At 37.7% G+C, this 23571-nt stretch overlaps 1 protein-coding gene across 2 annotated transcripts; it reads left to right on the top strand.

Annotated features, from left to right (window-relative positions):
• The first annotated feature begins 407 nt into the window (after window positions 1-407).
• Window positions 408-22097, top strand: LOC127659311 (neuropilin and tolloid-like protein 2). Of its 2 annotated transcripts, none has more exons than XM_052149079.1 (9): window positions 408-789; window positions 4977-5033; window positions 7121-7261; window positions 8310-8558; window positions 9666-9713; window positions 9994-10121; window positions 10687-10915; window positions 17681-17794; window positions 20245-22097. In XM_052149079.1, exons 1-9 carry the CDS (start codon window positions 780-782, stop codon window positions 20955-20957), a joined length of 1689 nt encoding a protein of 562 aa, XP_052005039.1. In that variant the 5' UTR covers window positions 408-779; the 3' UTR covers window positions 20958-22097. The 2 variants fall into 2 exon arrangements, with proteins under 2 accessions (XP_052005039.1, XP_052005048.1); XM_052149088.1 differs by having other exon boundaries at window positions 7093-7261.
• The last annotated feature ends 1474 nt before the right edge of the window (window positions 22098-23571 follow it).

Genomic DNA, 23571 nt, shown 5'->3' with positions numbered 1-23571 from the left:
CACTTCTTTAGTGTTCTTCAAGTTTACTTATAAGTTTACTAGTATCACATGATATCTATTTCTTTGTTTATTACAGGAAGAATTAGTATAATATTCATACACTCTAAAAAATGCTGGGTTATTTTTTCTACCATTTTGCTGGGTTATATTTTAGAGTATACAAATAAATACTATATCATACATACTATATGAAAATATTGCGAAAATGTTATCACTTTTTGGGCATTTTGTTGATCATTTTGTGATCTATATAAGTACCGGGTCTCTGTAAGTGTGCTTGGTGAGATTCTCAGGCATTTAAAGGTTAACATGACCGCGCGCGCTCTTTTCTCTCGCGCCGAACGGCAGTCGTCCACTCGTGAGTGTGCGCATGCGCACAGGCTGCTCATTCAAGCGAACAGCGCCCGAAGCTCAAATGAGGCTCGTTTAGTGGGATCTCTTCTGTTCAGCTCTAGACTCCCACAGACACGCTCCTCTCTTTGGACTATACGCGCGTTGTCTATTTAATGGCAATACATTGAATATGGATTAGAGCACATTTCTCAACAGGAACATTAAAAGCTCATTCATTTACAACCGCCCACAGGGCTTGAGGTGCGTGTTCTCTTTAAGGAATATAGAGGGTGTTTTTTTCTGCTTGAAGGATGGGATTAAAGAGATCGAGGAAAAGTTGGGATTTTTAAGTCTTGTCGTATTGGATGGCAACGATGGAGAGATAAAGCTCACCACCTACTGATCTCACGAAGGCGGACGCACTGTTAATTACACAGAGAAAGGAAATGCACAGAGGTGAGTTTAAAAAAAAATATTTGTTTATTTGTGTGTTAGACAACAAGGCATACAACGAACTGCAATTTCACTTTTTCTTTAGATAATTTCCCGTGGCAGCCTTGTATTGACATGTCTAACAAGTTGCAGTTTCAGGGCTTATCGTAAAATGCGTCGCCACCTACAGGTGTGTTTTTGTTTATTAGCTATTTAATGCGCGTGATGTGAAGACGAGCAAATCAGTGACAGTGTCCCTTGCATCGTTTGCTTTCTATTCATTAAACCTTTAGTCATTTTTAAAACGGGTAATGAATTTTGTGCTGGCCAGTCATCAAATAATGGGTTCATGGAAGCTATAGGCTGATTTAATACAACAAAAAGCGAGTTGCAGTAGATTTCTGCAGCGTCTCGTGCAGCGTGCATTAATGAGCTCGTGGCATTTGCAGGAGCGGCGCGAGAGTGCTGAAGTGACAGCTCCCGTGCGCGCGCTGCTGCTACTCAGCCTTCAATCCTCTGATGATCCACGTCATACACAATAGGTTTCATTACATGTTTCTTTATTAAATAAGGCCCGCAAAAATAATTGCCTAAGCCCAACCTTGCCATTTGAACATATTGGGTATACGAGAGAATGATGTCCACATTTCGCACAAACCTAAATGTATTCACATACAACTTACAATCCTTATAAGATGCTCTACTATAGTTTAATTACAAGCAAATAAATGTCTATGCCTGCAATGTCTACTGTTGCTACAGTCTTATACCGAGTCGATTAATCCAACTGTAGGTGTCTCGAGACGCGCTTTTAAAAGTTGACGTTCTTTTTTAACGTGACGTAAAGAACGCGGCGCTTCTGCGCGAGGCGCTGCTTTAGGGCATTTTTTGTGCCCTTGAAGAGCGCTTCGAGAAGGAGACGCCACTCGAATGGTCATTCCAAACAAAAGTAATTCTGTCACAAGATTTTAGTGACGGCTACTTTCAAGCTGTAATGTCATGCTCCCTTCAGATTGCACACGTCAAGCGCTTTGTCCTTCGTAGTGAGTAGGGCATAGGGGTGATAACTTTCGATAGGAATGGACTCAAAGCAGCGAGACACAGCACGTAAAAAAGACGGTCAAAGACGTCCGCGCGCATGTTTACTTTGAACAGCTCAGACTGCCGCAAAAACGGGTCTGGTGTGAAAGGCCCCTTCTGCGAACTCCTCCTGTCGTCGGTCGCATTAACATCGACGACATTAAAGCGCCGTTTCATTTAAATGACACTAAACTTTTTTTCTCCACTCTAGTGTATTTATAGGCAAATTTCTAGAAAATGATATTAAAACATGTTTATGTACAGCAGCCTTGCGTCCCATGGGACACATCCCAGATGTCTGTTCATCTGAAACCAGACAGCACGCTTCAGATCATTGAAATTCACAGGCCTTATGTGAGATGCATCTATTTTGAGTAAAATCTTGATTTAATTAGCCTATACGGCAGTAGTTCTCCACCAGGGGGTCGGGTCCCACTAGGGGGCCTCAACACACTTCAAATGACTTAAAATGAGGTAGATTAATATATCATTTTTATATAATTATTATAATTCAGCTTTGTAATGTAATAACTCCCTTTAACAGCTTGATTTTTATGAAGAACATACAGTTCTAGACATTTCTGGAATCACAAAATGTATCATGATTAATTATTTTAATCTATATATGCCAGTCATTTCTTACGTTAAAAAACGTCGAAAGTATGCTTTGTCATCTTTACAGTAGAAGTATCTGAGGAAATATCATATAATATGAATATCAGTAAGGGGCCTTCTTATTTGTTGTGCGACAACGCAGTGGGCCTTAGAGTCAGAAATAGGGCTGGGACGATTCATCGACGTCATCGATTACAGAAATACGTCGATTTGCATAACATGGAATAATTAAAATGGCAGCACCTGGTTTAAGCATGGATTTCCCAAAGAACAAACTGCAGCTAAACAAAACTTGCCCACGGTGATCTAAATCATGGGAGTATTTTAGCCGGCGACCCAACGATGTGATGCTGTGTAAGATATGCAAATTGGAAATGGCTTATCACAGCCGTACAACCGCCATGAACGAACACTTGAAGCAAAAGCATCCTGGAGCGCTTGTCATGACGGCAGCACCGTAAGTCCTGTTTACTTTAACGGCCATGTATGAGTGAGAAAACTGTTGCTCCAATTGCACTAATGTTACTGTAAGATGAGGGGGAGGGAAAGAAGGATTGTGTGTATGTGGTAAGTTGTCTGTTTGTATTACTGAGAGTTGATTACAAATGCACAAGTTTTAGTTATTCCTGTTAGAAAAACATAAAAAACACAAGTAAATGTAGATTTTCCTTTTACTCGACTTGAACAAGTTCTTACTTAAAATCACTCTAAAATAAAATTAAAGTAATCTACATTTAGCAATCCAACAACAAAATAAATTAAACAAATGGAATATCAAAACATTGTGGAACCTCGAGTTTAGCAGTCCAACATAAAATCTCTCCAAATAAAATTAATGTTGGACTGTAAAATGGAGATTACCAGTTAAAACAGGGCTATTTTTGTTGCAGAATAATGCCCTGCACCGCACGCTTTGTTTCTTGTACATTTGTTTGTGTTTAAGAGAAGATCATTTATTAAAATATTGAAATATTAATGAGACAAGTTTTTTATATTTATTTTGGGTTAATTGATTGTTATATTAATCAAGTAATAATAATTTAAAAAATCGTTAGAAAAATCGCCAAATTATTAGTTAGATTAATCGACTAATCGAAAACAAAATCGTTAGATTTATCGATAAAAAATAATCATTAGGTGCGGCCCTAGTCAGAAAGCTTGAGAACCGCTGCTGTACACTAAAAACATGTTTGCATTTTTCACTCGTTGTACATTTATGCTCAAGGGGTGGGATTTGTAAATCTCATAATGTACAGTATATCACATCAGCTATATAAATAATCATTTTTTATTTGTATTTGTCTGACATCAAGACGTATGAAGGAGCTGTTTAAACAAGAGCGTGGTGTTTTATCAGACAGGATTATATGTTCGCCTTTTCTTCACCAGACAGGCAGTTCAGTTTATCATAAACGGATTAATGTAAGCCAACGTCAATTTATTTAAAGTCGAGATAAAGTGAAAGTATAAATGTAAAAAAAGTGCCGTCTGTTAGCTGAGGAGCTGTCCTCGCCTTTATTTTATTATACTAAATGACTGGTAACTGCAAGGGTACCAGTAACTGTTGTGGATAGAAATTGTATTTACAGAATTCAGGTTACAGAAACAACTCATTATATCTTTCATAAATTTCCTTTTTGCTTGCTAGGTATTAAATGATCACTAAATGTGCTTGGTTATAAATATATATTGAATCCAAATTAAATCAATGATGTTTGTGGCTGATATTTTGTCAACTAATCACACATTTAGAGGCTGCCTTTCACCAACTGGCCTTATGTCAAAGAGGGGCGTCAAGTTCAAGACGTGTTATGACTTGACATGGATCGGAAAACAATTGATCAGTGTGTTAGATTTATTTCTGCCTTGGTACAGGGCCAGGAGAGAGATAGAGGAGTTTGGGGTGATCAATGTCCTAGTGTTTCCGAGCCCGCATCGCTCCTAGCCTTTGCCTCCATGCCATGAATCAGTGCTGGGCTAGTGCAGTCGTTTTCAGACAGAGAGAGGCTAGATTTATGGATTCTCCGTACTGCGCAATAGTTTCTAAGATTCGCACAAGCACACCAGTGTTATCTGAATCAGAGTTTACGGAGACCTTTTGTGGCCAACAGCAAATGCAATTTTGGGTGCATGCAAGCAACACTGCTGACAAGCATAGCCATGCTTTTCACCAGCAAAACTTAGCTGTTGAAGCTGATCGACCAGTATGGAGGTCCTACTGGTTCAGCTTGTCAAAAAGCCCTTTTGGAAAATGTTGTGGGCAAGCATTTAAAAGGCAAAATGTTCTTGTGACCATCTATGCAGGTTTGTGTTTTGTTTTTAGCAGAGATGTCATTCTAAACATGGTCATCTCTGGTATTTTAATTTTGTAGCTGCTTCTCATAGTGTTTTTTCCAGACTTTTATATCATCCCGAACATGGTGTCAAGTAAAGGACAGTTGCTGCAGGAATTTCATGTCACATGCCTATTTTTGTCCACTAACATTTGACATACTGTTGCTCACTCTTCATTGCAGCCTGGGTTCTCCTCATTGTAATAGAAGAGGGATTTGCCCTGGCGCAGAAAATTAAAGGTATGACTCACACATTTCAGTGCTCATATCTGATTTGTCAACTGTGACAGTTCTATGATATTCTGTATGCTTTTTAAGCACAGAGGGGTTCCCTTCAGTGCTGTTATGTGGCTCATGCAGCTTATTTTGCCTTCTGTCTTAATAGATTTTGTGGGTAATCTGGTCAAGATATTAGTTTTAAACAAAACAAAAATGCATAATCCCTCTTTCCATCTTTCTTAGTGAACACAAAATATGTCAAAAGTCTTACTTAAAGTGATAGTTTACCCAAAAATTTAATTTCTGTCATCATTTACTCACCCTCATGTCATTACAGATGTATGTGACTTTCTTCCTTTTGCAGAACACAAATGAAGATTTTTAGAAGAATATTTCAGCTTTGTAGGTCCAAAAAATACAAGTGAATGGTGACCAGATCCTTCAAGCTCCAAAAATCACATAAAGGCAGCATAAAAGTAAGCCATACAAATCCAGTGTTTAAATCTATGTATTCAGAAGCATGTGGGTAGGAAACAGATCAATGTTTAAGTCATTTTTACTATAAATCCCTGTAAAAATGTAAAGAACTTAAATATTGATCTGTTTCTCACCCAAAATGATAACATCGCTTCAGAAGGCATATTAAATCACTGGAGTTATATGGATTAATTTTATGCTGCCTTTATATGCTTTTTTGTGCTTCAAAGGTTTGAAAGGACTTACAGAGCTGAGCATAGGTGGAGCATGTGTAAGGCTGGGCAATGCTTAGACTTCCCTTGGCCATGGGCATGATATATGTATTAATGCTTATCAGGTATTGATCGGAATTACAAATGGCCACTCTAGGATAACACTGCGCATAGCTGCACCAGTAAACTGTCTAGGATCAGTTTCCCCACCTCATATACAAACTTACTAGTTACTAGTGGGAAGGGAAAGCTGAATCTAGATCAGTGGCTATGGCCAAATTCATTTTAAAATGAAAATCTCTGGATCTCTTGTTACGTTAAATGAGATCAAACGACTATTAATAATTTTTTTAATGACTCCACACAGTTTTTCATGATTTCTATGAATTAGAATTCGGGCCACAGAAAAAATAGTGAAGTGGAACGTGTGTCTGGATGAGGGGAAACGCAGTCTCACGCCGTTCTTGAATAGCTGTCTCTACCAGCATGCGGAACTGACTAGAGAGAAGGATAATGAACTTGAAAAGTTTCTGAGCATGTATACTTGTGACATGGAGCCAGAAAGTGTAAAATGTGTCAAACTAAAGCAGTGTCAGAACATAAAATAAACAGAATATATTTACAAACTAGGAAAGGTGCCGGACCGTTGCAGCCCAATTTAAGCCCTGTCTGAATATGGTTCCAGATGGCAATAACTGTATTTAAATAAAGTAAGCCTATAACTCTATTATATTATTATTATTATTATTATTTTTACCCTCCGCCTCTTTGTTTTTATACAGCAGAAGAAATAAACAAAACCAAAAAAATCTGGTATGACATGAAAGTGAGTAAATGATTAGAGAATTTTCATTTTGGGTGAACTATCCCTTTTAAACCATTATCCGATTGTATTGTCAAGGACATTGTTCAAGCACTGGTGACTCAGTCTCCTCACTCTTGTTTGTTGAGATTCAGTTTTTGTTCTGCTTTAGTTTATTTCAGTCACAAGTTCTCTTAAAGGTGCACTCAAAATTAAAGGCAATTTTTTTGGTTTATGTTGTCTTGGACAGTGATACACAGAGGTTTGGATGCAGCATGATTCAAACAAAAGAGTTTTAAGTTAAATTAATCTGAGATTAATCGAGTAGTATTTGGCTGGTCATGTGATCATAACATGATCATAGAGGGGATCCTCTATTGTACAAGAAAACAGCTTTTATTGAAGATATGCTGATATGTTACTGATATAACTGTAGTCTTAAACTCATGTGAGTGGTCTTGATTTTATACATATATTTCAAAATTAGAAATAATTTATAGAGGAGTCAAATTTAAAAACAGTCAAATTACTGAGTGCACCTTTAAATGTCAGTTTTTAATTTCCTCTATGTAATTTTTATGTCCTTTAGCCTCTATTTCATCTATTTCCTGTCACAGAGATTCAGAATGAGGGCGAATCTCCATCTCCTACAGAGCAGTGCGGCCAGTGGACCCGGAATATCAACGGAGGGCTGTTTACATCTCCAAACTACCCAAACACTTATCCACCCAACAAGGAGTGTATGTACATCCTGGAAGGTAACTTACCTAAAAATACAAAGAAACCAAGTTTCCAAGTGTACGATTTTCTGGCCATTGTTCAGCTAATAGATGACAGCGTGACAGAAACAGTTAATGACAACGTGATTGATGTCTGCCTCAAGTAAACGATGGTTACTAATATAAGAGTGTCACATCTTCTTGCCTCTAAGTGCTTTTTCCTATTATGATAGTTGATGAAAACTAATTATCCTTATATTCTCCAAACCACATAAAATAGATGCCATCTCTTACCAGAATAGCACTTTAAAAGTCTGTTTTCCCATAGCAGTATTTCAAGAAGTACAATAGCGCCCCCTGTGGGGAAAAGACATACTTGAAAATATGAAAATGCCTCGAAAAAAATGAAAGACATAAAATCATCTTCCCTTGAAATATAATTATCATCTGATATATTTTTTATCGTATAATAAGTGTTTATCTTTTTGATTGACAGAACTGAATATCTGGATAACAATTATAAGCCTTTGCACTCGTATGTGAAGAACACAAAAAGCTTTTCTTCTTGATAAATGATTTTAGAATGTGCAGAGTCTGTGGTTTTGATGCAAGCTGCAGGAAATACAGCTGATGAAATGGATTCAATAGAACAAACCTAAATCACCAGTGACATCATGTTTGTTTCATAGACTGACGTGATTAAGGTTGTTGTGCCTCAAGCAGGTGACCTAAATTCACTCAATATATACTGTGTATAATTTAGTTTTATTGTACTACAAGCTTGTGTGTTTGCTGTGCATCAGAGGTTGGATATTAATTTGGACATGTCAGCATTCTTTTTGTTATAAATAAAAATAAACATGAAATTAACTCTGCAATGTAATGGTCTATTAAGTACCTACAACATTGCATATTTCCTTTGTGTGTGTATGTAAGGAGTCAAAAACGAGTTTTATTTTTGCAGCATAGACAATGAGTTTCCTCAGCACATGTTACCATTCATCATTCTGTACAGTTATAAACTAAAAATAACTTTCACTCCTTCAACAAGTAAAGAAGCATATTCTTGATTCCCTTTCCCCTGCAGCTCTCCCTCGCCAGAGAATTCAGCTGGCCTTTGACAAAACCTACTATATTGAGCCATCCTTCGAGTGCCGCTTTGACCACATTGAGATAAGAGATGGTCCCTTTGGTTTCTCCCCTCTTATTGATCGCTTCTGTGGGCCAAAGAGTCCAGGTGTGGTCACCTCCACAGGCCGCTTCATGTGGATCAAATTCATCAGTGACGAAGAGCTTGAAGGCTTAGGTTTCCGTGTCAAGTACACTTTTATAGCAGGTAACCTTCGCAATTGCATAAAATACAGTATGTGCAGGCAATTTGGTATTTTAAAATTGATATCTAAACTCAATGCATTCTGAATTTAAAAAGATGTCCTTGGTGTTGTAGACCTTCACAAAAAAGTGATTTTTGTAGTGAAATAAATACAGTATAGCAGAAAAATTAAGTACATTCTACATTGAATAAGTTAAAGCGTGAACTTGAAAATATTGATTAAATACTACATTTGTTTTTAATTCAAACATTTAAAAAATAAGTAAATATTATTTATGATTATTTGTTACTTTACAAATGTGTCACCTTGTATCAACCCTAAAGTAGAAAACCTTGTCATATTTATTTGCTAATTTGAATGCATTTCAGTAGAAAATATATGTAAAGGTTTACTTAACCTTTTGAAGCTGTTGTTTCCAGCATTCACCGGGCCTGAATCACTAATGAGCTTGCATGGTTTCACTGTTAAGTGTACCACCATCCTTTTTTGTGCACCAAGTGTTGAGGTCTGCATGCACAGCTCTGGATCTTGTCTCTATCACCATTAAAGTAAGGTGATGTTGTATCATAGATTACATAGCATGCATGGAGCTTTCCTGTGTAAAGCCTCTGTATGTCATGTGGTACATTATTTAACGTGTTAATAATAATAATAAGGTATTTAAATAATAAGACTATTTAAATACCATGTACATCAGATTTGTAAGTGACAGTTATTGAGATGTTGAAATTTGATTTACTCTTCCACCTCAATTGATATTATGTCATGACTTTAAGTACATTTTACTCTTAATTTTTCTTCAGTGTTGTAAAGAGTGAGAATAAGTCCTTGGTTGTCTCTTGAAACTTAATACTTGAAATACACTTCTAGTTGATTCAGTGGATTTTCAGGCATGAAAATGTACTGCTCAGATGTTGTGGCTTCATGCGTTTCTCAATGTTTTTCTTGTTCTTTGTGTTTAAGAGGTCAAATAAGACAAACACTAAATGCTGCCTATTAGATCAAACAGCAGACCTTCACTCTGCAGCACCCACGGCTCTTTAAACTTGAGCATGGGTTTTCCACCTGCGCACTATCTGGGCAATGTGATACCTGTCTTATCATTTCAGACCCAGATTTTCATTTGCACGTCGGTGGATTGCTCAATCCAATTCCAGGTAAGCAATTCAATATTTCGCCCCCCCACTTCAATTCCATCTCAAGTGCTTTCTATCTCTGCGGCAGACTGCAGGCTATCTTTTACTGGCACCCTCCATTCCTCCCTCTATCTGTTGGCCTCATGCTTTCCTCTTTTTTTTCTCAAAAACATGTTTCTTCATCTCACCACTCCTGTATTTGTGTCCAATTTGCACTCAGTGCTTCATATTCCATCCTTTTTGTTTTCCTAATTTTACTTTCCCAATGTATTTTCCTGCTTCCAACCTACTCGTCCCGCAGATTGCCAGTTTGAGATCAGTGGTTCAGACGGAATCATCCGCTCCAGTCAAGTGGATGAGGAGGATAAGATCAAAAATGGAGACGCACTGGACTGCATCTGGACCATCCGTGCACCTCCTCAGTCCAAGGTGACCCTCTTTCCCACAGTTCATCAAATGAGATTACCCTGCTATTCTGCCATGGGCAGATATATGACTACCTAAAACCAGGGCTCGATGAGACCACTGGAGGCTATCGGGGCCTGACCCTTTTACTGCTGAGAAAACTTTTCAAGGAGAGCTCAAATTAGCAATGCAGCAAGTATTAGGCCAATGATGCAGAAATGGCTATAGAGCAGAATCAGCAGTACTAGGAATAAGACTGAGGGAGGAAAACGGCATTAAGTTGGCCCAGGGATTACACGCTCACCTGCACTAAGCAGACTGGAACACTTAGCATGCTAAAAAAAACATCCCTAAAGAACTACGCAAAAAAAATATCTGTTTACGAAGCATAAAGATAAGTAAATAGAGTTGTGAGAGTAGCTCTTTAGTTTTTCATGGATTTCTTACCTTCCATTTTTAAAGAATTTGAATGCATTCCCAGAAGAGTTCTTTTTTGTTTTGTTTTGCAAATTGCTGTATTCTTCCTGTTACTGTTCAAATCAGCATTTTGCTGAATCAAGTTAATGCATTTGTTGTTTTATCCCTGCAGATATACCTTCGCTTCCTGGAGTACCAAATGGAACACTCAAATGAGTGTAAGAAGAACTTTGTGGCTGTGTATGACGGGAGCAGTGCCATAGAGAACCTGAAAGCCAAGTTCTGCAGCACTGTAGCTAATGATGTGATGCTGGATACTGGCGTTGGTGTCGTCCGCATGTGGGCTGATGAGAACAGCAGACTCAGCCGTTTCCGAATGCTCTTCACATCATTTGTGGATCGTGAGTATAGAAATAAAGTGTTACTACTTCTAAGGCCTTGTTGCATGTCCCCAAGCCTGTTTAGGAAAAAGCATCTGTAATACATTATTTATTTCTGAGATTGTGTGGGTTTGTTTTGTGTGGGCATACGGTATTCATTTTATATGTTCAGGTCTTAAAAAAATCTTAACTTTGATAATTTTGTTTTTTGTCCCTAATTTGGAATGCTCAATTCCCAATGGGCTCTAAGTCCTCATGGTGGCGCAGTGACTCGCCTCAATCTGGGTGGCGGAGGACAAATCTCAGTTGCCTCCGTGTCTGAGACCGTCAATCCGAGCATTTTATCACATGGCTTGTTGAGCGAGTTACCGCAGAGACCACGCACGTGTGGAGGCTTCACACTATTCTCCGCGGCATCCACACACAACTCACCACACGCACCCCACCACTTTATAGTGACCATGAGGAGGTTACCCCATCTGTCTCTACCCTCCCTAGCAACTGGGCCAATTTGGTTGCTTAGGAGACCTGGCTGGAATCACTCAGCACGCCCTGGATTCAAACTCGCAACTCCAGGGGTGGTAGTCAGCGTCAAAACTCGCTGAGCTACCCAGGCCCCCCTTAACTTTGATTTTAAAAACTCAGAGTGAACCCTAGGTAACCACAAGAGGCTCTGCGTAAAATTTGAGAACATTTTTTTTTTTACAAAATATATTTTTATAGGGGGCAGTTAAAGTTTACTTGTTAACTTGAGATATTATATAAATGTTTATTTAACGTTTGAATGTACATTTACAGAATTTGACAATATCTCTGTTTCATTTTGCTTTATAAAGACTGGTCAATAATCATTAGATTAATCTTGATTTGTTTGTTTTACCAAATATGCATATAGCTGTGCTGTTTATGGAGCAATATTTATTGTGAAAAAGGCTATAAAAATAATTTAGAAAATATCACTTTTCAGGTCTGTACATCAAAAATGACTCTTAAAGTGGGTGGAATAAAGAAAAAAAAATTATTTAAAAAAGTAAAGATTTTCCAGATAATATTTTCTTTTAATTAGCTTTTGCTTTAGTACAATGACAATATAAAAGCTAACTAGTTAATTATGCAAACAACATGTTTTCTTTATAATATCATGTTTACTTCTTTTCTTAAACAGCATTTATAGGTCTTTCTTAAACAGCATTTATAGGTCTTATATATGAAAATAAATCGTTTCCTCGCAACGGCATTGGCATCAAACAGATTGAAAACCCCTGCACTATCATAACTTAATAACAAAAGCAAGTACTTTACAACAGATCATTACAACACATAACAGTGAAAGAACATTATTAGTGCCAACTTGTATTATTGTATTAAGAAGCCACTAGTCCCATTTATATTTCTTGGCCAAATACGTGGCAAGAAAATTTGTATGTATGGATGTGACCTTTGGAGAAGGCAATGCCATGTCAGCTCACAAAAAAAAAAAAAAAAGCAAAAAAGCAAAAGCCAGCAGGCTGGGCAAAAACTTCATTTATATTTCATTTTGTAATGTGCTTTAGGCTGAGTCTGCCTTTCCAGGATAGCATGTCTACTGCAGTATGAAAAAAGCACAAACAAAGTTGGCAGGACAGTTTCCCAGATTATGATGTGCCAAATTTCATTAAGGAAATTTATAAAACATATTAGATGCCATTAAGATGACTTATACTGCGAGAAAATGAAGTATTTAAGCAATATCACACGAGCAAGTGCGATATTGTGCGATATTGCCCTACATCAGTGCATAAAGTTGGCACTGCTGTGATTCATTTGTAATCTGGTAAGCTGATTTAGGGCCATATCGCGCTCTTGCTCGTGTGATATTGCTTATATACAACAGTTCAATGAACAAGTAAATAAAAAAGTACGGTCATAAAAACGCATTTGTGCATGAAACTACTTTCTTATGTGATGATCAGAATCTGCCGTTGCTGGTTCAAACCAAATCATGCGTCCAAGCATTCATTAGTAATTAAAAAATGTCACTTCAGAAACAGTATCACGGCTTGTAGTGTTTCGAACAAGTTATTGGATAAACAAGAATGGATGTGTGTGTTTGTGAGAGAGAGCGAGAGAAAGAGAGACGGAGTATGTGCAATCATGTGTTGCCACACCCAAGCAGAGATGCTGTCATCTTTCTGAAGATCAGCATTCTCAGTGGAAAAATAACCGGCCAAGCGGGGGTATTCCTCTCTATTCCATGGTAGCCTTTGCGCAAGAGTCATTCACTAAAGAAACTGCAATGTCCTCCATTTTAAACAGTGTGTCCGCTCCAATGTGGAAAGTCTGATAAGAAGTAAGCGCCTTCAGTTTGTGTAATTAATCAGTCTGTTGTGTCTCTCTGCTGTAAAAGCTCTTCGTTTATAGCTATTTCCTAGCTTTAGTAGTAGTAATACATGCGATCACGAAGAGCTGTTGTATGTAAACGGCTGAAGCAGATTCACTTCACGTCACATAACTGGCTCTTATTACACACAAAAAAAAGATCTTTTGCCACCACCTGCTGGCTCACATATTTAATGTCAAAAAAGAAAATACATGTAAAATCTGCAAAGATCTGCACTGCTCTTACACTTTAGTTTAGGATGACAAACACAAGTGGAGTGATACACACACATTGAAGCGTCGGAGTGCAAATGGTGTCAGACCATCAGTGCTCATGGAACGTCTCTCGTCCAGTCAGATTCGAGGACCCGAACTAACTGTTGTATATTGTTATCTATCGGCACTCGTAGTCTTCAAATTTGAAATCTAAGGAGGTTTCACCTTTTTATCCAATATACATTTTGAATACAGAAAAGGAATTCTGCTCTTTTGAGGCTTGTAACTTTATCACAAATGTTGTTTAAAATGTCTGGGAAAAAATATGTTGAATAATAAAATGAAATACACTATGATCCATGTGAACTGACTCAAAGAACCTGGCATTTATTTAAAAAGTGTGAAGTTAATTAAAGTAATCTCTGTAGAAAGCAGCAATATCAAAAAGCCAATTACTCCCCACAGCCTTTGCATAGGAAATCAAATAGCAGAACAACTTAATAAGATGACTATAGTGTTGCACATTTTCCGTGCTAATGGGTCAGTCATAAAAAAAAAATTAGAATGTATTGTGTGCTGCTGTAATGAAAAGGAAAAAAACTAAATGAGGCTGTACTTTGTGAGTTAGACTTTGGTATGTGAACAAAATATCCCATTTTCTCTCCCTTTAGCTTTTCAGGACAGTTTAAAGGTTGTATGCAAATTGCTGATAATTACCATGGAGCAAACAGTCTTTCTTTCTCTAGTCTGTAATACTTTATTAATAAATGGAAGAATAATCAGAGGTATTAATTGCAGCATTCAGTGTCAACTCCATGTGAATACTAATCTTACTCACACGGCAAAAGACAAAAATGCAAATGGGTTTTCATCCCAGTTCCAGTGGAGCACACCTAGAACAGGTTGACATAGCCTTTTTGTGTTTGGTTTTGTTGGTTAATGTATTGATTTCACTGATCAAACTGGCTATGAACACACTCAGAATATCATAGTAGCTCTCACCAATGGATATCAGATTTGTCCTTTTCCCATCTGAATATTAACTAACCATTAATATTTTGTTACTTTACAATTATAGATATTTTAGTCAGAAGTTGAGCTAACCAACATGTGTTTGTCAGTTACCAAATTTTACACTTTAAAATCTAATTAGTTGACCTTACTTAGATTTTTTAAGGCAATTGATTTGCATGCTTTTTCTAAGTACAGAAAATTTAACTCATCTGTGATTAAATGATCAACATTTAATAATTAAAATTCAGTTATAAGATGTCTTAAACACAGTATAAGGGAAATTATGACTGGAAACTAGGTTACCCATATGACACATTGGATTCACGTCAGTACTTCTTAATGCACATCAATTTACAATTTTGTAAAGTACAATTTAATAGAGAAGAACGACTTAATTTACCAAAATCTACGTTCACCACAGGTATCATCTTAATGGTGACTTCACACAAATTACAACTATCAGCCAGCTACAACAACAACTATAGTCATACAAATTAAAACTATATTAATTTTTAAATAAAAATAATTATTTTCCTACATAAATTCCCTTGTCTTGACCAAACAGTTTATTCAAGTGCAAGGGTTTATGGGTATCCCGCATAGCTGCAATTTTGTACTTGTAATTTTGAGTTAGTAGTACTCGAAGCTTAAGTTGAAAGAACGTATATATTCGAGTTATGATTCAAATATTTAACATTTCTTGTACTATTTATTTAGGACAACTTAAGGGTTTATAGAGTAATGGTAACTTAATTAAAACTAGTAAGAATAGTATAAAATAAAGCTTAAATTGAGTCAACTCTTTTTATTATTATTATTATTATTATTTGAGATAACTACTAGTATTTACAGTGTACAAACATTTGACGGAGAATTCAAAATTCTTTCCATCATTTGGACAGGTAAAAAATATTGGGAGGACAAACTAGAGATTTCAAGTGTAGTCAAGTGGAATAATTCATGGGTTATTGTTCATTACATCAGGTCACTAGATCACTGTTATCTTTTTAAAAAAAATTGCAAGAGCAAAATATAATGAAAAAGACAAAAACCTGCAACACAGTACTTGGTAAGATTAAAGGTTCTTGTGATAATGTCTAAAAATATATTGTACTGAAAAATGGCATGGTAACATGAAGTCTGTTATTAGTTTATGGTGCATATAGTTTAATGTAACAATGTTGTGCAGTTTCAGATGCAAACATTTATGCTTTTTTAACTTTCAAATCAAATGTTTTTGTGATTGAATTAGTAAATAATAAAGAAATCAATTTCACTGAATTCGTGCTTTTATGAAATTAGTCATTTAAATGTTTTTTTTCAAATTCAGGTCAGTATAGACCTAAACTGTTTATTTATTTATAAATTTTTTGGGAAAATGTGAACAATGATGGATAAAACAGAGCATAATGGATAAAGTAAAAACCAGTCCATCAAAGTGAGAAAAAATGATCATATATACCGCAACCACTGGTGGTAGCTTGTTGGACCAGGACTTAGATTTGAGACGTGTTTCACTGCATTTGGGTTTTCTCTGCGATGGGAGCCAAGTCCAGTCAGAGCATGGCACTTTCTTTGTACAGCTGTGCAGCAGTGCATCCTGTCCTGGATTGTCATTTTGAATGTGTCTCCCCTAACCAGAAAGGAAACACATGCAATTGGCATATCACTCTGTTTTTTACCCTCCTCTAATGAGTGATAATCTGTCAGGAGTTGTTTGGCAGCCATCAGTGCAGCACTCGCCGTTGTTGGAAGGCAAGAAATGTCTAACAATTTTGGAAATGAACAAAGACTAGTGGGAGCATGACAGTGTTGCCAGGAAATGTAGTCACAACCTCTTCAACCCCCCCCCCCACCACAAGAAGCACTTAGCACCAGAGAATGTTCCCTCCCTCGCAGGTTTTAGCATTGCAGATGTACTGAGGGCGGCAGTTGGGAACGGTTTGCAAAGAATGGTGAAAGAGGGATGAAGTTGCTTTCAGGCTTATCAGGGAATTTTAAAATGGTGTTTGCCAGGACTGAAAAAGTCATGGAATTAATTAAAATCTTATAGGGCATAGTTCTTATAAGGCACCCAAAAATTAAAATTCTGTCTCATTTACTCATCCTCATGTTGTTCCAAACCCATTTTCTACACAAAAGTAGAATGTGCAGTCTCGGTCACCATTCACTTTCATTGAATGTAAACAAAGATCAATGACCAGTCACTAATTGGATGGTCACTGAGACTTAAGCCTAGTGTACACTACATGACTCAAGCTCGTATCCTTTGATGTTTTGAATCAGTGACTGGTCTGCGACGAGAAGACTGAGATCTCACAACCAACAGTCTTATAGTATGCGCACTCCTGCGACAATCCCCATTGGAGACGTTATGACAGATATGAAACCATCTTAATATCTAAATATCTTGTCGTCAGGTGTGTGTAGAGTCCCGACAAGCAAGAGACCCACAATGAGCCGCCAGTGAAATACGGAAAGAGCAAGAGAGCAAAATTAGAAAAGAAAATAAAGCATCACCCATATCTCCCTGCACACTGTCTTTATTATAATTCAGCTGTTTTGTTTTTTCTTTCTTTTTTCCTTTGCAAATCCTAAGCACAAAAACTGGCATGAGCTGGTCTTTCATGTTTGTTGATTTTGCTCCACAAAAGAAGGTTGTATGGTTTTGAAACAACATAGAGGTCAGTAAATGACTTATAAGTCATGGAAATTTCTAAAATGAATGTACATCTTTCCAAGTATGTTCTACTCAGGCTGAATATTGCTCTTGTGTACAGCAAAACTTGCTCACAAGCCATAGTGATGTCTGATTTGTGAGCGATAGCTGAACAAGACAGAGGAGGGGATGAGTGTCAGGGTTTGTAGGAGCAGCCTGAAGGATTCACCCCTAGAGATCAGCACTTACTTTAAATTAATAGCTTATCTCCCCCTCTCCCTCTCTTTCCATTGTGCATTACCCTCTGCTCTCACTAGCACGCTAAGCGTTTGCTCAGTCAAGAGCTTTGTAGCCACCTGGACAGATGGGCATGGCGATGGCTGTTAGATTTGATATATAGTGTTGTGCTCGACACCCACTACACAGCCCCTGGCATGAGCATGAGGCGCACCTATCTACAGACAGCTGCTATGAATATGAAGAGCTCTGTTTTTACAAGATTTTATATATATATTTTCTATCTGTTGTGTGTTTTTCAGCTCCATGCTCCAGCAACACCTTTTTCTGTCATAGCAACATGTGCATCAACAACTCATTGGTGTGCAACGGCATTCAAAACTGTGTCTACCCCTGGGATGAGAACCACTGCAAGGGTGAGTAAGAGCATAACCACTAGTTTCCTGAGTCACCTATGACTGGAACAGGATGAACCAGGACTTGTAACGAAGGTTTTCCCCAAGCTAAATAATGCTACACATGAAATGGTTCTAACTACGTACTAAAATAAAAAAAATACTATTTTCGTAACATATTTGAATGTTTATTGAAATAATATTTATTACAACAAAACTATTTTGAATATGTATCTTTAGCTTCAGATATAGTAGTACAGTAACCCTCTATCATTACTCAGCAAGTAACTAGTTAGACTGATTTAAACTGATAACTTGTGAGAGTCTTTTTGACTGATTCATTAAAAAAACAGGCTCAGAATCATTTCCTGGTGAATTGGACTTCACTGGTTGGGCTGTATGTTTGTTGTTGTAACCTGTGAACACAAAGCAGTAGAGTAATGTCTAGTTTATTAATGGTCTTGACTCTTTCTAACACATTCACTTCTATGGAAGCCCATTTCCGCCATGTCAAATTAAAATCCAGCACAAAAGTCATTATTTTGAGTTAGCATATCTTTATTTTGAGATTTCTGAACCCTAGTCTGAAGTAGACCTTGATGATTATACTCATTGTCACACAGGAGATACAACCCCTTTATACTAATTCAATAATTTGAGATATTATGTCATTATATTCCAAAACAGTCTGTTCCAAAACGTAGCTGTCTTCTGTGGCAGCATCCTAACTGATAATGAGCCTCATAAGAGAGCAATCTGGATTGCTCTACAAAGGCAGCAACTCCATGTGTCACACGCGCAGCACACGGGACACTCAACTCGCTACTGATTTCAAAACAGGTGACTCAAGAGGAACGACGCGATACTCTAATGAGCATAAATAAACATAGCACACACACATTTTGGGACAAATAGTCAATTTTCTACCACATTAAACAATTTTTTATTGCTACCTTTCAGTATTAAATTATAAGTGTGAATAATTAAATTGTCTCTCGCTTCGTCCACCATCTTGGTTTTATTTTTCCACCAAGCTCATCATGGTGCATTATGGGATTGCCTAAATGGGGAAGGATACATGATAATACCTTACAATTTGACCAAAATAAGGCATCTTAGGAGATAGCATAATTGAGATATATATTACATTTTAGAACAGCCTTCATGTCAGGTGCGCACCTATGATACATACCTACAAGGTTTTGGAACAGACCCAATATTTCAAAATAATGAGATACTAACTAAAAAATTTAATAGTATCTCAAAATAATGAGATACTAACTTAAAAAAACAAAATTATATTTACTAAAAATAATTAGAGACCATCGTAAAATAATGAGTGTAATGGGATTAATGGAAAGGAGGAGGCGAGAACCGGCTTGAAAATATAAATTATATTTAATTAAGAAACCAAACGAAAAGACTCAAACACACACATATGATGGACAGCTGCCCGTAAACGCTCTCTCTCTCTGTCGCACCACTGTCCGCAGTTGGCCTTTATCCCTCTCGGAGGCTTGATTAGCCTGATAAGGGACCGGGTGTGTAGAATCACGATCCGGCCTCGCCCTCTGCCCTGTCACAATGAGATACTAACTAAATTTGTTCCCTTCTCACTCAAAGTGCTCGTGCTTGTTAAAGAGTGGTGTGCTGTCATAGCAACCATAAGTTCTGTTTCCCTTTTGTCCTACGAAGGACTTCTCGTTTAAACCAGACTTGTTTAAAGTAGGACACTCTGTATACCGCAGCCTTCAAAGGACGCATCCTAGCTAGCACGCAGTCTTCCAAAGGAGACACCGATATTGCTGGCGCCATGCTCTACCAGTTGAGCTACAGGAACTACAAACAATGAGATACTAACTCAAAATAATGAGATATTGCAATAATAATTTGAGTATCTTTTTTTCTCTCCCCTTTTCTCCTCAATTTGGAATGCCCAATTCCCAATGGGCTCTAAGTCCTCGTGGTGGCGTAGTGACTCGCCTCAATCCGGGTGGCGGAGAATAAACCTCTGTTGCCTCAGTGTCTGAGGCCGTCAATCTGCGCAACTGATCACGTGGCTTGTTCAGCGTGTTACCGCGGAGACATTCTTCACAATATTCTCTGTGGCATCCACACACAACTCACCACACACTCTACTGTGATCGAACCACATTATAGCAACAATGAGGAGGTTAAACCATGTGACTCTACCCTCCCTAGCAACCGGGCACTTTTGGCTGCTTAGGAGACCTGGCTAGTCACTCAGAATTAGAGAATATCTTAAAATAATGAGATATTCAAAATAATAATTTGCGTGCTTAGTTTCTTTATAATTATTTTATTTGATGTAGCAGAAAACAGGGTTCCATACAATTCAGATGGCTCACAACTTACTGTGGCGCTGTAGATTCAGCATGAATGTCTTTATGCCTAATTATGGTTTAAAATGTGTTTGGTTAAAAAATCATTCCCTTATGTCTTTACATCAGAGAGGAAATCCAAGGGACTCTTTCACCAAATCACAAAGACGCACGGCACCGTGATCGGCATTTCTGCCGGTGTGGTTCTGGCTTTGCTAATCATCTCCATCCTGGTGCAAATAAAGCAACCTCGCAAGAAGGTAGTGGCCCGTCGACCAGCTGTCATCAATAAAGGTGGCTTCCAAGAGGTCTTCGACCCTCCAAACTATGAGCTCTTCTCCCTTCGCGACAAGGAGATGTCATCAGACCTGGCTGAGCTGTCAGATGAGCTAGACGGATACCACAAGCTGCGGCGTTCCTCTACCATGTCTCGATGCATCCATGAGCACCACTGCGGTACCCAAGCCTCCTCTGGAGGCAGCATGAAGCAGAGCCGCACCACACTCAGCTCAATGGAGCTCTCATACCACAATGATTTCTCCAAGCCACCTCCCATGAAGACCTTCAATAGCAGCAGCAGCAGCACCGGCACCTACAAGAAGAGCTGCTATGGCTACAAACAGACTCATGACTGTGCTGAGCAGGTGATCGAGGATCGCGTCATGGAGGAGATCCCCTGTGAGATCTATGTGAGGGGTGGGAGTGTAGGAGGGGCTGCAGGCAGCATTGGCAGCGGTTGCGGGAGCATTACCATCCGTAACCATGGCTGCGCTCGCAGCAACAACACCACCACCACCACTGTAGTGGACACGGGACCGCGTTCCATATCCATGGACTTCTGAAATAAAGAGGAAGGAAAAGGGAGAACAAGAGCCCTGATTTTTACCACTTTTTTCAGTGTCCTTCATTACTGATTTTCATGCACAGGGGTTTCAGTGCAATATAGAGAAACGTGGAGCACACTAATTGGATAGACTTACGTTTACAGGAAGATAACATGTGGGTGGCTATTTTAATCTATGTATACTAAAAAAGAAAGAGTATGTAGGTTTTGTGTTGTTGCTTGGCATTAACTTACTTTTTGCATCATTTGACTCTGTGGATAACTCAAATTATACTGAAATGAAATTACTTTCATGGTTATAAATTTAAATCATGTAGTGATCTCAGCGATCCCCTTCAATACACTTGCAGTGTCCGAACTAGGTGACTTTTCTGTCCTAAATTGGTGCGTGATGCAACAAAATCAGCCAGTCAGATAATTGATGATTTAAACAGCATTATATAACATACAATATAGATATGCAGCAGGATTTTGGATTGTGGGTGGGGCTTCCCAATACAGCAGAAAAGAAAACTAAGCGACTGGCAAAAAGTGTTGCTTCTCATCATTTTGCACTGTCATGACTGGTTAGAAGAAAAACTTAACATGGAAGACAAAGGATTGATCGCTTGTGGCTGTATCACATTGTGCATGCTTAGGGCACGGTGTTAAGAGGGACACACATTTGGATTGGAAAGGCTACTAGATCAAATATTCCCACAGCATACATAAACACTGACCTGATTTTTTTTTAACATTTTGTCATTGGTTTTAATAGTTGGTTTTTAACTGAGATTTGTCTTAAAAGATTACTATGTAGGCAGTATGCATCATTGCATCTGAGTGGCCATAAAAGGCCACAAAACATACATATTGATATTATGTTTTTTTAACCTATAAACATAAAAGTGTTTGCATTTTTTGAGGAGCAACCAGTCCATTATAAGCTTCAAATAAAGACAATTGTAAATTATGCTTACACTTTTTGTATAGAAATTAATAATTTTTGTTGTTAAATAAGTCAAAATTAACAGGAATATATTTTCTAATCAATATATGTTGTATAATAAATTATACTGCGCTTCCATTTTAGTCATGACATGAATAATTATAAAGATATTGATGTAAGAAATGTCCTATTACATTTGAATAAAATGATGTCACCTTAAGTATTTTTGAATGATGTATTACTTAACAAATAATAAGGTAGGATTGTTTTTGTTGTTTTGATTGTTTATCTTATGAACCACAAAAATCATCCAGCATGCATGTTTGATCTTATGTCCATTAACGTCTAGATTACTCTACTTTATTCAGTTAAGTAAAGCAAAAAAATATTTTATTATTGTCATAACTTGACACTAACTAGCAACAATGCACTCTCTTAAGCTGCTCCCTTGCTTTCATCTTCACTGTCATTTCATTTTCTGTTCACCACTTATTTTCCTCTAGTCCTCTCGGATTGTCCATCTCACTGATCTGTCGTGTTGAATTAGACCACGGAAGTGCTCAAGGCCTCATATGTCTTGAAAAGACAGAGGGCAGACTCATTGCAGGTCACAGCCTCCATAAAACCCAGAGGCCTCAGCCACCCCAGGTGCTTGTCACTGAGGTTAAAGTCAACATGAAATCAAATTGACCCTATTTAGGCAAAGTCCACATTAATCCAGATATTATTCATTTTTTAAACGCTTTCCATCCACATTGCCGTTTTCAAGCATTTTTAGCAAAAGTTGCTCATTCACACTGAAATGTGGTCTGTAACACTGTTGTCCTCGTGTTCCATCACCGGACAGCAATTTCAAGTAAACATCCCATCACCTTTGAAGGAATATTATGTGAAGGTTACAAAGTAACATTTATCTTTAACATTGCTCTTAAAGCAGGCACAACAACGGCACCACAATATGGGCTGCCATCTTGATTGTTTTGGGTTGAATGGATCACATGACTACATCACATGACATCTTTTTTAAATATCTCTGTTTCCCCTATCCTCACTACAATGCAAAGACGCCATTTTCATATTTATCCAGTTGGGAGAGCGCTTATAAAAATCTCTGTTTACTCTATCCAAAAGGTGTCTCAGTGTGGACGGAAGGCCAAAACTTAGGGAAAGATGCGTTTTCAAACGAAAAATAGTAGTGTGCAGTAAAGTTTCACCAACATAAAGTGAATTCACAATAAAATAAAATTAAAAAAAAATATTTTCAAATATATTTTTTAGCTCACAAACACAACTCTGTCCAGCATGTATTTGTGGATCGCTTCCTGTGCATTTGCGGATCACTACATGCATTTTAAACAAATCTAACATCAAGATGTGCACACAGATCTATAAATAGGTGGACTCCAACCATTGTCTACTCAAGCCAATCAGATAATGGCCACATTACTCTGACCAATCGTAGCATGTTCTATCTTCAACCAATCATGCTTCGTTTTACTATCAGGGCGGGATCAGAGTCACAGCGCTCTCATGAGCGTGGAATAACGATACCTCTATTAAATTGAATTTTTAAGAAATTTGATTGTTTTGATGACACAGTTCAGTCAAGAAACTTGGTTAAAATAACAGACTCATACAGTCAGCCAGGTTAGCTATAAAGTTAATGATCATAACTCTACAAATG

This window comes from Xyrauchen texanus, chromosome 2 (assembly GCF_025860055.1).
Source record: "Xyrauchen texanus isolate HMW12.3.18 chromosome 2, RBS_HiC_50CHRs, whole genome shotgun sequence".
Lineage (NCBI taxonomy): Eukaryota > Metazoa > Chordata > Actinopteri > Cypriniformes > Catostomidae > Xyrauchen > Xyrauchen texanus.
The sequence above is the reverse complement of the archived record's forward strand: the minus strand, read 5'-3'. Positions and strand labels throughout refer to the sequence as shown.